The sequence below is a fragment of the Mastomys coucha genome, unplaced genomic scaffold (genome assembly GCF_008632895.1).
Source record: "Mastomys coucha isolate ucsf_1 unplaced genomic scaffold, UCSF_Mcou_1 pScaffold20, whole genome shotgun sequence".
NCBI lineage: Eukaryota > Metazoa > Chordata > Mammalia > Rodentia > Muridae > Mastomys > Mastomys coucha.
In genome coordinates, this window is record NW_022196903.1 from 33,164,288 (window position 1) to 33,179,008 (window position 14,721).

The window sequence follows — 14,721 nt, forward strand, 5'->3', positions numbered from 1 at the left end:
CTTTCTCCTCTTCACCTGTCAAAATACTATGCGTACCTCAAGGCCCAGTCCAAACGTCATTTTTCTCCCTAAAGTGTCTCATCAGCAGAGGTGCCTGGGCTCTTGCTGCTGATGCCCAAAACCCTTAGTCATTCAATCATTCCCCAGGTTGCTCGGGGTCTTGGGTTTTTGTAATGCCAGCGCTCTGTGCTTGGACGTTTGCAGGCTATAGCATAGCTCAGTGCACCCAGCCGGTGAGGAATAAATAATGGATAATTACTCAAATCAATAAGTAATTGATTTAGAGAATCTACACTATGCCTGCAGGTGAAGCAACAGCAAGCGCAGATCCAAGGAGCCAGCCAGGAATCGCCTCCCTTTTCCTCAATGAGAGAGCTCTTGTCTCAGGGACAGAGGCCGGGATTGCCCCTCCCCTCCCCCAGCCACAGTGGAGGCAGAGCAGGTGTGACAGGCATTTTCCTTGGCTCCACCTTCTTTCTTTACCCCCAAACACTGAACAGACTCCCAGTTCCTTGCAGGACGGGAGTCACCTCAAACACAGCACACACAGGACACGTGTTTCCCACCCCAGGGCACCTCTGCAGCAACATGGCCCAGACAGGTGTCTTCCTCCGCAGCCCTGGGTACCTCACCTCTGCCCCGCAGGCCGCCCTTCTCTTCAGCCTGGTCCTCACCTCCTTCTACTTATCCTGCGGTACAGGTAATAGTTCTGAGCTTTAGTCTTGGCCACCTTGGAAAGGGGAGGGCAGGACTGGGGGAAGAGGAGGTTTCCTTGGCCAGGGTTGGTCCTGCCCAGAGGAAAGAGGAAACAGGAGTCCCTTCCCTGGAGGATTAGGTACAGAGCTGCCGGGGTGGGAGTCCGCTGAGGGTGTCTTGGGCTCCTGGCAATCAATTCCTTTGCTAGGACAGCAGCAATCACCCCTGTTGACCCTTGCCACAAAACAAAACACAACCAACAAATTTGCCAATTTGCCGGCGGCATCTCACTCATCAGGGGACCAAACAGGTAGAAAGAGGTACGGGCTCCCCTGCTATTTCCCATGGCTCTTCCAAGGCTCCCTCAGGATGGGCCCTCACCTTCGCTTAGCGCTGCCTGCCACAGAGGTTCCTTCCAACCCAGACTACCTCTCCAGCCCCCACCCCACCCCCGAGCCTCCTCAGGGCAGGCATGCAAAGCACACCTCCTCACCCCGAGTTTTTTTTTTCTCTCACATCTGAAGAAGCCTGGCTTTCCTAGCTGGGCTCTACACCTGAGCATCTAGGGGTCTGGCTTCCTCTTTCCTGCTTCTAGCACTGACCTTGCCCCAGGCTTCCTCAGCGCTGTGGCCCCACTCCCTGACACACCCTTCTCAACACTCTGTCATCCTGAGTCTCTCCTCTAGGGTACAGTCAGGAGGCTCTCGGGACCTTTCAGAGCTACAGAACCTTGACCCATCTCCTCATCTTGCATCTTGCTTATTCGCTGTGTGATCTTGAGCAGATTACTTTACCTCTCTGTGCCCCAGATTCCTTGTTTATAACACTGGGGAAACAAGGGTGGTTTATGATTTATTTGTAAAGAGAAAATGAGTAACAGCTTGTAAATAATTTACAACAAAACAAGCACACAGTAAACGACAGCCGCTATGGTTATTCTCAGTTTATCCACGACAGATAAAGGTGCTAGTTTTTATGGCTGTTGTTTTTCTTCTGTCCACCATGACAGTGCCTTTCATTCACCAGTCCCTGGCTGGCTCTTAGAACACTAAAGGGTGATATTCAAATATAAAGCTGCTGACAGTGGGTTTTGACCTCTAAAAAATGGCAACCTCATAGGACTCAACCTAATACTGGCATCTCATTAATTTTTCCCCATTCATTTACTCTATCCTGAGAATACTCCCGCCCTAGGTGGAGAGACAAGATCGAGGCTAAGCACATGATTTGGTTTTGAAGGGAATTTCTAATGTCCAGGAATCATTTTCTCCAGAACACAGCTCCACTCTAAGCTATGTAAATAATTTACAACAGTAGTCAGATTGTATCAAGGTTATTAGCATACTTTAGGCAGGGGCAGCAGTTTTGTGGCTGTGGCTAAGCCACAACTTTCTTCCTCAATTACCCGGCCCTGTGTAAACACCACCTGTGAAGGGCAAGCTGACCCACAGGCAGTAGGGCGTTAAGAGCTCTAAGCCCTCCTTTCCATTTTCAAGCAGACGGCCATATAATTTCCAGAAAGACTCTTCAAAAGTCAGTCTCGTGGGCAGGGGCACAGCTCAGTTGGGGGAGGGCTTGCCTGACATGCGCAAAACCCCCGGGCTCAATCTGCAGCATCGCATGAACCCAGCAAGGTGGTGCATGCAGGTCACCTTACTACTTGGGAGGTAGAGGCAGGAGAATCGGGTTCAAAATCATTCTCAGTTACATAGAGGACACAAAGGTAGCCTTAGACACACGAGATCCTGTCTTTAAAAAGACAAATGAACAAACAAACAAACAAACAAACACCCTTAGTTTTAATCTGCCTGCCTACGTTGGTATTTGTGTGGATAGAATTTTCTTCCTTGGTAAATGTGTCTGGTTGAACCGTGCTTTTCGTAAGGTGGCCACCAGTACCTGAACACACTTCAAATGGGACCAGGGTGACTTTTCAACTTAAGTTCATCTTTTAAAAATCACCGTAAATAGCCACAGTATCAAGCCCTGAGTATTGTGGATCTTGGCGCCCTCCACCAGAAGACACAGGGACTTGACTTTTCTTTCCTGAATCTCAATATTTGTCTCCACACACAAACTCTTGACAGAACTTTTTTTTTTTTTCAAGACAGGGTTTCTCTGTGTAGCCCTGGCTGTCCTGGAACTCACTCTGTAGACCAGGCTGGCCTCGAACTCAGAAATCCGCCTGCCTCTGCCTCCCAAGTGCTGGGATTAAAGGTGTACGCCACCACCGCCTGGCTAAAGTACTGGGAAACTGGACCCCCTCCAGGGCTCGTCAAGGATATGAACCTGAGACCTCTCGCACCCGAAACGAGAATCACACCCCTAGACCAATGAGCCACAACTTTTATAATTCCTTCTAAAGGTTCCCAGCCCCCATCGGAAGACAGTTCCAAGCACCGACTTTTGTAAGCTGTGGTTTTGCCCACTGGAGATGTACTTTTTGTTGATAACCTGTGCCTGTGTAACTACATCACAACCCACAGAGATGACAAATCAAGGTCGGATTTCAATGGGGTTTTTTGTTTGTTTGTTTCTCTTTTTTTTGTTTTTTTTTTTGTTTTTTTTGTTCACATGTTGGAAAGAAACTGAATCTGCTGTGAAAGAGACGTTCTAGATTGTTCAGTGCTTGATTCAGTTTACACTGGAATAAGCATCCTCTAGCCGCGTGCGCAGGAAACAGCCGCGTGCAGCGGGTCTTGGTCACCAAGGAGCTTATTGGGTTTGGTTTGGTTTTCTTTCTTTCGAGACAAGGTCTCACTATGTAGCCTTGGCTAGCGTGGAACTTGTTATGTAGATCAGCCAGGCTGGCCACAAACTCAGAGACCCCTCAGCTTCCTCCCATCAAATGCTGGGATTAAAGGCATATGTCAGCTGCCATGCTCCCCTGAAAAGCATCTTTGTTTCTAAAAGAAGGTAAAGTATCTTTGAATGAGGGTGAAGTGACAATAAGATGGGATTGTACTTGGGTCAACGCAGCACACAGATAGCTGCACAGCTGTGTTTATCGCGGCACTATTTATACCAGGGAAGAAACAGAACCAGTCTGGATGTCCATCAACAGATGAATGGATACAGGACATACGGTACAGGTGCATGGGTTTTACTCAGACATAAGGAATAAAATTACATCATTTTCAGGAAAATGAATGGACCGAAAAATCATGTTTTAGTGGAAGGAGCCAAACCCTGGAAGCATATTTCACAATTCTATGTCATATGTGGAGTCCAGACAAATGTAGGGAGATTATACATCTATTATATGAATGTGGAAGGGGGCTGTTTTAGTTTGCTCCTCTATTGCTTTGATAAAACACTGACCCAAGGTAACTTTAAGAGGTCAGGAACTATTTCTCTTTAGCGTATCTGACTGACCTTCGTCCATACACATAAAATAAATCATGGGCTTGAAAGATGGCTCAGCAGTTAAGAGCACTGACTGCTCTTCCAGAGGTCCTAAGTTCAATTCCCAGCAACCACATGGTGGTTCACAACCATCTATAATGGGATCTGATGCCCTCTTCTGGTGTGTCTGAAGAGAGGAACAGTGTACTCGCATAAAGTAAATAACTAAACCTTAAAAAACAAAATAAACAAAAACCTCCCATAGTGGTCTTGAATCAAGAAAATGTCTCTGCAAACATGGCCACAGGAATCTGATTGAGGCAGTTCCTCTGCTGAGGTTCTCTTTCCCAGGTAACTCTTTATCTCAGGTCGACACGAACTAAGCAGCACAGGAATTACTTGGCAGAGGGAGCCCAAGAGTTGGTAGCAGGGGGAAGAATATGTGCAGAGCACATGATCTTCATATTTGAATGCCATAATGAAACCTATTATTTTGTATGCCGACTTAAAAATTAAAAACAAAACGGACTCTGCTACATCATATGTTTGAAAAAAGAAAGGCATGCAGAGTCTTTGATTCAGGCTTGTAAAACAAACACCACAGACTGGAGGTTTTTGACAGAAAGGTACTTGCTCGGCGTCCTTCAGGTTGGATGTCTAGGGCAAGGTGTGGACAGGTTCGGTCTCTCCCTCCTGGGGTTACCAATGGCCTCTGTCTCACTGTGACCTCAAATGGCCATTCCTCTAAGCTCTGATTTGGTGGTGTCTCTTCCTTCTCTTTTCTGTTTTGGTTTGGGTTTTGAGACAGGGTTTCCTGTAGACCAAGCTGGCCCGGGAACATACAGAGATCTACCTGCCTCTGCTTCCTGAGTGTTGGGTGCAACGGCTCTCTCTCCTATTATAAGAATGGCGTGCACCCGGCACCAAGACTGCGTATCTCATTTAGCCCGAGTTACTTCTTTTGTCTGTCTCCGTACACAGCCTCACGGTCGAGTCAGGGCTTAGCTGACCAGTGAGGGGAGCTCAGGGCATTCCTTACCAGTCTTCACTGGGACTCCAAGACCACTGCTGTTTCTCAGTACTCATGCACAAAATAATCCTCTGCCAGGACTTATTGAGACAACTTGCCTTTCTCTGCAGAAGCCAGCAGCGGCAACGCAACCCTGAGTACGCACCACCCAGACCAGGGGACCCTGGAGCAGTGTGCCAGTAAGTCCCTCCTGTCAACTGCCCTGATCTTTGAGCCATCCCTGCAGCTGGGAAAGAAACTTGGTCCCCTCTCTGTCTATTAACCTGTGTCAGGTGGCCCAATGATGACCTGGTCTTCCTAGACAGTGGGGGAAGGGGAATGTCCCAGCACTGTTCACAGAGCGGATTAAAAGCTAGCTCAGCTTTGATCAAGATTTAGTCGCATGCTCTTTTGCACAGGTGGGTCTAATGACCCATCCCCTGGCCAGCAGCCAAAGGTGAAAATGTTGTAGCATTTTGGGGGTGAGAAGCTTATTAAAAATGGCTTCTCCAATCTCTGCTCAAAGCAGAAGCTGGCTCCTCATCAAATGACCAACTGTGTTCTTACAGATAGGGAAGGAGCAACAATAAATACCTACGAGGCCAAGAACACAGCTATGAGATCTACAGACTGGAACATGAGCTCTGCTTCTGCCATATTGGGATCTTGGTCTTCTTCAGTCTGGGTTTCCTTATATGAAGTAGGGATAGTAGTTGAACCAGCACAGGGCAGGAGTGTAGGCCAGTGGCAGAGCTATCCTCATTCAAGGCCCTGGCTTCAGTACCCAGCACCGAAACAGTGGTAATAACAGCGCTATGACCTTGAATGTGTGGGGTAGCCAACATGTAAGGACTTAGCATATGCTTAACAAGTAGCAAGTGCTTCTAAACATCAGCTGCTGTCCCGAGTTCCCATTCTAACTTGAGAGGGAGGGAGTGTGGCTGGTGTCTTACGGTCCCATTCTTGCTCTCCCCTGACAGATGTAGACTTCTGCCCATTAGCCTCCCTGTGTTGCCGAGCTTCTGTGGACGAATATGGCTGGATCGCAGCGGCGGTTGGCTGGAGTTTCTGGTTCCTCACCCTCATATTGCTGTGCGTGGACAAACTGATGAAGTTAACTCCAGAGGAGCCCAAAGACCTAGCAGCATGAACAGAGCTGTGGCCCAAGGATGGCTATTCCTACCATGTGTGCATAGTGGGGGGATTGGGGGTGGGGGTGGGGGGAGGGATGCTTCTAGAAGCCCGGCTTCTGTCATTTTAAAGTCATGTGTTCCTCGAAGTCTCAGGCTCCTTCGTTATGGATTTGGTGCTGTGGACCAAACCCAGGCCCCTGTAATAAGCCACACGTGCCCTTTGCCATCAAGCATTCCCTCGTGGCTACACACCCACTTCAGCTACTTTTCCCGAAGGAAGAAGACGAGGTCAGAGCTGTCCCAAGGGCCTATGTGTCTGAACGATCTTCATCCATCAGAGTCTCCATGGTGACACTCCTCGTCTACCCTGCGCTTTCTTCTGGGTGCCCATGAGACCTAACACAGGCTTTTAGTTGTCAGGTTTGAAGGGCAGGATGTCGGCTCCTCCTACTTTAATCTATGGCATAGCCATCCATACTGCCTCCTTCACAAGTTCAATCCCTCCCCAGGACTCCGTCCTCACTGTCAATCCTGCCTATTTTAATAATTTATTTTCCTGTGTATATGCGTGCTTGTGTGAGTTTGTGAGCACGCGTGCCTGCAGTGCCCGTGGAGGGTGTCAGACACCCGGGAACTTGAGTTACAGATGGTTGCGAGCTGTTATGTAAGTACTTGGACTGAACCTCCTTTTCAAAGAGCCATCAAGTGCTCTTAACTCCTGAGTCATCTTTCCAGCCTCGAGTACTTGTTTTTAAGAGATGGGAGATTAAGGATTTCAGGCTAATGTGAACAGAAGAAACATACCAGTTTAGTTTAGGTATCAATTTTCTAAGCTGAGCAAGTAAGAATTAGACCCAACCAAGGTTTAACACTGGGTCTCAGAGAGCTCATCCAACAGTTTTGGTTGCTGTGCAGGAGGTGGAGGACAGAGGCTTGTCCATCCCATCGGAGCAGCCTTTAACGTAGTCCATCTGCTGCTTTGTTTTGATTTTTGTGAGTTTGTGAGAAAGAAATATCTCCCGCAATCCAAGCTGGCCTTGAATTTAACATGTAACTGAAGACTGGGGTCTCCTGTGGCCCACGTTAGCCTTGGACTTCTGATTCTCCTGCCTCCACCTCCATAGCTCTGGGAGGATACGTACGCACCATCACATAGGCCGCCCACATACACAGTGCTAGGTAGGAGGATGTCCTGTGTTCTCTTATGTGAAGGTCATGTAGGGCTGGGGAGATGTGACCGAAAGGACAATTCAGGGGCAGACTTTCCTAAAATAAGACCACCAGGACTGACCCTCAGGGCAAAAGCTGCCCTTCAGTTTTGGAGTGTGAAAAGAGACATACTAGACTCTGGCCAAAGCTGAACAATGTGGATATACACCCAAGCAGTGATGCCCAGCCTCCTGCTGAGTGTGTCAGACCACTCTGAATTTATAAGACATCAGAATACATATGACAGGTAGGAAGAGATTTCTAGTAGTTTTTAAATTCTTCTGAGCATCTTTTTTTGTTTTGTTTTGTTTTGGTTTTTGTTTTTGTTTTTTTGAGACAGGGTTTCTCTGTATAGCCCTGGCTGTCCTGGAACCAGTATCTCCAATACATCCCAATAGGCGGCTTTCCAACCTATCTCTAGATAGAAGCCACTAAGTTCTGGATGGAGAGGACTCAGTACATCTCTTGTTCCCTAAGTTTCTATGGACTTAGAGTAAGTCCATAGAAAGAGCCCTGGGAAGGGAACTGGGAGATGTGGGTAGTCACCACGGACACAATGGGTATAACGGGAAGCATTTGTGGAGAAGAAAATCATCGGGGAGGTAACATCTGACATCTCTTGCCCCACAGTGCTTTGCTTTAATGTCATGTAGACAGATCATTTTGACAGACATCTTGGGATTCCATGAAACTCAAGGAGATGCTATGAGCTGACTGGGTCGGTTTGGAATTTGTATGTTGATGAGTATTTTGCCCGCATGCATGTCTGTGCACTATGTGAGTGCCTAGTGCCTGCACAGGTTAGAAGATGGTGCTCAATTCCCTAGAACCGGAGTTGTAGATGGTTGTGAGCCTCCGTGTGGGTGCCCGGAACTGATCTCTTTCCTCCCCTTCCCCATCTCTGCTGTGGATACAATGTAACCAGCTACCTCACACTTCTGCTTGATGAAAGTGCTTGGAACTGAAGATCCCCCCTCTCCTCCTCCTTCCCCACTGTGGATGCACTGTAACCAAGTGCCTCACACCTCTGTTCCCATGAATTCTTTACCATGATGGTTGTACCTTCAAAGTGTAAAACAAAATAACCCACTCTTAAATCACTTGCCAGGTCACTATATCATACTGGAGTTACTGAAATAGTGTCTGAGTGGTTAGAGCACTGGCTGTTCCTACAGAGGACCCGGGTTCGGTTCCCAGCACCCACATTGTGACTCAATCATCCGAAACTCCAGTCCCAGAGCATCTAACACCCTCTTTTAACTTCCACCAGCACTGTACTCAGGTGGTGCACATAAAGGCAAATTACCCAAACACATAAAGTGAAAAAGAAAATGGAAGTAACTCATATAAACAGACAGTCTTAGAAAGACTGAAGGACTGGGGATGTAAAAACAGTATGCAGTGTGACCAGCTACGCCACCCCTGTCACCATGCTGGCCCCACAGGACAGATAACTACTGTGCAAATTAAGATGGACCCCTTTAACACTAGGGATTCTTTTGACTCCAGGGGGATGTAGTGAGCCACAGAATGAACTAATAGTATTAGGGCCATTGGGTCTCACACAGACACACACATAAGGCCATAGAGCTCAAGATTTATAATTTTTCTCTATTTGGTGACCAGCAAATAATTCTAAAATGCCTCTTAAAACTTATGTGTACTAAGTGTTCATTTCCCCAGGCCACATAGTAAAACTGGGACAATATAGAAAAGATTAGCACAGCCCTTGTGAGGATGGCATACATTCATGAACACTCCATATTTTTTGGCTCAAGGAATGCAGAATAGAGGTGTGGGAAGACTGAGAGAGCCAGAGGAACAGGAAGTCGGCTATGAGATCGTGTCTCCTAAAAAAGCCAGGGAAGCTACACCCAAGAAGTCCCATCAACATGGCTGCCTGACTATGGCACCAATGGCCATGCTGTTGTGGAAGGGGAAAGTCTAGACCTCCATAGAAGGGGAATACAGGCAAGTAAGGAATGGCGGAGGCTGAAGAGATGCTCTTCCCCAGGGGTGAGCTCCCAGACTCATTACGCAATACCAAACGGCCAGCCCTGAAAACACACACCAAAGTAACATTTTCCAAGCTGAACGGATTGACTTCATACATTTAGGAATATATGGAACAATAAAAAACTTATGTATAGTAAACACACCCCTAACTAAGGACCAATTTCTGACCTAATATAAAAAATAATTTGCCAGGTGGTGCTGGCGCACGCCGTTAATCCCAGAACCCTGGAGGCAGAGGCTGATGGATCTCTGAGTTCAAGGCCAGCCTGGTCTACAAAGAGAGGTCCAAGACAGACAGGGCTGCACAAAGAGAAACCCTGTCTCAAAAATCAAAATAAGGAAAATGATTTAAAGGCACAAAAACAAAACGAAACAAACTCAGGGAGATACTCTTAAAAAAAAAAAAAGCTGTCAGTAATTTGCTATTATAGATAATGTTACATATTAGGAAAAGGGACCCAAATGCCAAAGAGTAAGTTAATGTTCAATCATTTTCTGGGCTCCTTCCCCACAAAGCCCTCAGGACTATGTTCAAGAATCAGCCACCAATTACACTAAGGGGCGTCATTGTAAAGGTGCAGTAACAAGGTTCAAGCTCAGGCGCTCTGAGGCATCACCAGGGGTGGTGATTCTGCTGTAGTCTTTAAACACTTCTCATTAGTACTCTTGTTTCTCTAGTACATAGAATGCTGTGATACATGTTAACAATTTACTTTAAAAGTCTTCTAACAGTGCCACCCACTCAACTTATTTATCTTAGTATGTTTTTGTCTTTATTGGAATCTCGTCACTAAAGATCACATCAATATCAAGACGGGCTTGTGCTCAGGTGTGATGAATTTGCCAAACTGATGCTTGAGTCTCCTACTCTAAGCTCTGTTATCTAACATATTGCTGTCATTAGGATGTACCAAATCGCACCACATCTTTTTCTTTTTTTTCCCACATCTTATTTTTTGAGACAGGGTCTCATAGCTCAGGCTGGCTTTATTCACTGCATAGTTGAGAAAGAACTTCTGGTCCTCCGGCCTAACTCCCAAGTGCTGGGATTACAGGCAAGTACCACCATGCTGAGTTGTATGGAGTGCTAGGGATCAAACCCAAGACTTTGAGCATAGCAGGCCAGCATTCTACCATCTAAGCCACATCCCCAGGCCTCATGATAAATAATTGTTATGAAATCATTCTAATGAAAAACCAGTGTTCAATTTTACTACTCTGTAAGTTTTTATCTTGGATGCTGAGAGAACTAAATGTTTTCAGCTACAAAGCACTCAGGTGAACAACCTATCAGCATAGGGTGCCTAGAGGCCTTGGGCAGCACTGGGGAACTGGCCATGGCAGGGTGGGGATGTGTATGTGGGGGTGCTCTTCCAGATAATGCAGGTCAATTCTCAGCATCCACAGGTAGCTCACAACTCCAGTTCAAGGGATCCAACACCTCCTGGCCTCCATGGGCACTGAATGCAGGTAGTACACAAAGATGCATGCCTGGCAAAACACTCATACAAAGAAAATAAAAACAAATCTTTTTTTAAAAAAAATATTGTTGCACTGTCGGCGGAGAAGCATGGTGTTCTCTGCACGTGAAATTGGATTAGTTACAAATATATATTGCTGTAGAAGGGGAGGTCTGTGTGCTAGAAATAAATGGGATCATGTGAAATGCTCATAAACCAGAGAAAACAGAAGACATGAAAGTGGGGGAGAGGGGCCAGTGGGGAAGAGGAGGGAAACCAACCAGGATTGGAGGGGGGACAAGGTGGGGCAATGGGAGTGACCAAGTAAAGACCATGTTATCCCACTGTAACCAGGTCTGGTATCTCACACCTTTAGCTCAGCACTCAAGAGGCAGAGGAAGGTGGATCTCTGTGAGTTCTAGACTAACCTGGTCTACATAGTGAGTTCTAGGACAGCCAGGGCTACACAGTGAGCCTGTTTTGGAAAGAAATATATATGGTGAAACCCATTGTTGTATACAACGAAAACACACTAAAAACTACTAGATCATGTAGAGATCCCCATGCTCCCAGGAATGCATTTGCTGAGCATTAATTGAGTCCCCGTTGTATGACAGAGACTCTAGACACACTGGACATGTGGAATAAATACAGTGAAGCACAAAATGAAAGGCTTGTCTCACCTGGAAGGGCTGTAGACAAAGCACCATGAAGGTTGCACACATGTATGTACTTGTTAGCGTGGTTATGTACATGTGTGTACATGTGTACATGTGAAGGCCAGAGGTGGCCATCAGGTATCTCTCCTTCTTTGCTCTCTGCCTTTTTGTTGTTGACAGAGACAGCTTAGTGTAAGGTCAGCTTGAAGGTCAAATGTCCTCGGTTCCAATCATAAATCATTCTTTGTTTTTTGTTTTTTTGTTTTTTGTTTTTTGTTTTGGAATAAACCATTCTTAACACTGATATGGTTAGCTTTTGTGTGTGCTTGCACACGCCTGCATGCCAGAGGTTGATGTTTTCGCTACTGCTCCTTATTCTTTGAAATGGTCATTGAACCAGAGCTCACTCACTGGCTAGAATGACCAGCCACTAAGCCGCTGGGACCCTCTTGTTTCTGCCCACACAGCTGGGTTGTTACACAGCACACGTGTGAGGAATCCGAATGCAGCAAGCACTTTTCCCGAGTCCTCTCCCTAGCTCTCACTTTACTTTTTTTTTTCATTTTTATGTTTATGAGTGTTGTCTTCATATATGTATGTGCACTACGTGAACCTACTTCCCACAGAGATCAGAGTATCAGATCCCCTGAAACTGGATTTATGAACAATTGTGAGCTGCCATGTGATAGCTAGGAATGGAATCTATGCCCTCTGCACAAGTGCTCAGTGTTCTTAACCACTGAGACATCCCTCCACTTAACTTTTTTAAGAGACTAAATATTACTAGAATTTTGATGCTGGCATCTTTAGTGTAGTTATGTTAGCTAATATGGACTTTCGGTCAGAAAAAGTAAAAGTTACCACCCGTGGTGGGCCGTGGTGGCACACACCTTTAATCCAAGCACTCAGGAGGCAGAGACAGACAAATCTCTGAGTTTAAGGTCAACCTGGCCTACAAAGCTAGTTCCAGGACAGTCAAGGCTACACAGAGAAACTGTCTCAAAACGAAACAACCAACAAAACAAAGAAAACACCTCCAAACATAAACAAAACAAACAAAGAGAAAGTTCAAAACCATTGGTTTTGTATGTTGACTATCTCACTTAATTTAGTTGTGTCTTGAAAATGTTTAGCATTACTGATAATCTGTCATCAAATTTGTCTCGAGAAGAAGAGTCTCTGTGTCATAAACACAATGGATGCCAGATTTATTTTTGTGTGTGTCTGAGGGATGTTGTTTGTGGAGATCAGAGGACAGAAGGTTTTTTGTTTAGTTGGTTGGTTGGTTGGTTTTGTTGTTTTTCCTTCCACCACATAGATCCTGGGGATCAACCTCAGGGCCTCAGCCCAGGCAGCAAGCCCCTTTACACACGGAGCCATTTCTCTGGGCTGGTGGTTCTCAGACTTCAAACTGAGGCAGTGAGCATTCTCTTTCTCTTACAGCTTTAGAAGTTCTAAATCTTGTCTAGTCTTTGGCGTCTGCTAAAACTAGCATATCTGACTTCTGTTAACTCAGCCACAGCACAGAACTAATGTTGAAAAATGAACCACTTACTTTCACTGGAACAGAGCAACCCCGTTCAGCAATAATAATAATAATAATAATAATAATAATAATAATAATAATAATAATAATACCCTTTCTCCTTAAGTGCTGCGCTAACATTTTCTTCAGAATTTTAAAATGTTAAATGAAAGAAACCACTCATTGAGACCTATGACCACAGAACCCCAGTCCAAATATTTACCCTCGCAAGCACTGTTCAAGGAGCCTCCCCAGCCCCACCTCTGTACAGGATGTTACCTTGTAAGCTTTCAAGTGGGGTTGGTTTAGCCTTTTGCAATGTTACACTGTGGCGTGAATACAACAAACGGTACATTGGTAACTACACAGATGTGGTTTACCCAAGCCTGCAGCTGGAATATTTCCAGGCTCCCACATCAGAGGAGTCAAATGCACCCCACCCACAAGTGAGAAAAGTGCTGCAGACCCACTGAGCGATCAAGTTACTGGGCAAACAGGGCATCTTGCAATAACAAGGTTTTGGTAAACGAGCTTCCTCAGGAGCTCGACTGTTCCGTTTCCTTTTTACCTTAAGCTGTGCTGGGCAGGGAGGTACAAATGGGGGGCGGCAGGGGAGGAGATGAGGAAGGACCACAGCTTTGGGCATGGGAGCAGCCTGACCTTCAAAGCCTTAGCTGTTCCTACTGACTGCTCTCCTGGTACTTTGGACCTGTTTACACTCAGCAGGTAAAATCTGGCTGCGTAGGACATTCTCCAGGTCTCACAGCACTTTGATTGCTTTTGTATTTTTGTTTTAAATCCCTAGTCACTACAGTGTGTGTGTGTGTGTGTGTGTGTGTGTGTGTGTGTGTGGATAGATAGATAGATAGATTAGGTAGGTAGGTAGGTAGATAGATAGATAGATAGATAGATAGATAGATAGATAGATGCTAAGGGCCAAACCTAGGGCCTTGCACATATCAGTCGAGCACACTATTACCAAGCTACATTCCTGCCCAATATTTATTAACAAAACTGTCCAATATATTGGAATATATGATCATTGCATATTCATGTGTTCTATTTTTCTTTTGAAGATTTTTTTCCAAGTTTGTTTGGACATGAACATTCACAATGTCCTATTCCTGAGATTAGATTTTTAAATCTCTTAAGATTTTACAGCTTTTTCCCATTTTACTTATTTGTGTGTGTTTAGATGCATGGAGGTTTAAGAACACCATTCAAGACTTAGTTCTTTCCATCATGTGGGCTGATGGAATCTAATCCAGGTAGTCAGGCTTGAGGGAAAAGTGCTGACACTCAATGGCCAAGTTTTTAAATTCATTATTTTATGGATGGGGGCATGAACACAGGTGCTCACTTGGCCATGTCACACCTGTGTCACACCTGTTGAGGCGGGGTCTTTCTGTTGGCACATTACATACTCTTATACTACATATAAGAGCTTCTAAGTAATTCTCCATCTGGGTCTCCCATCTGGCTGGAGGAGTGCTGGGATCAGAGACTCGGGCTATCACATTCAGTGTTCTTGTTGGGTTCTGGGCCTGAACCTGGGTCATTAGAGTTGCACAGCCTACACCTGTAGATGTGCCAAGCCATCTCCCCTACCCATCGTTAAGATTTCTTTCTTTCTTTCTTTCTTTCTTTCTTTCTTTCTTTCTTTCTTTTT

General features: G+C 45.7%; 1 protein-coding gene and 1 pseudogene across 1 annotated transcript; both read left to right on the top strand.

Annotated features, from left to right (window-relative positions):
* Window positions 1-502: 502 nt before the first annotated feature.
* On the top strand, window positions 503-6,326 carry Tmem213 (transmembrane protein 213). Its single transcript, XM_031381567.1, has 3 exons — window positions 503-700; window positions 5,182-5,250; window positions 6,031-6,326. Exons 1-3 carry the CDS (start codon window positions 589-591, stop codon window positions 6,198-6,200), a joined length of 351 nt encoding a protein of 116 aa, XP_031237427.1. The 5' UTR covers window positions 503-588; the 3' UTR covers window positions 6,201-6,326.
* Window positions 6,327-9,061: 2,735 nt separating this feature from the next.
* Window positions 9,062-9,161, top strand: LOC116100113 (annotated as a pseudogene).
* The last annotated feature ends 5,560 nt before the right edge of the window (window positions 9,162-14,721 follow it).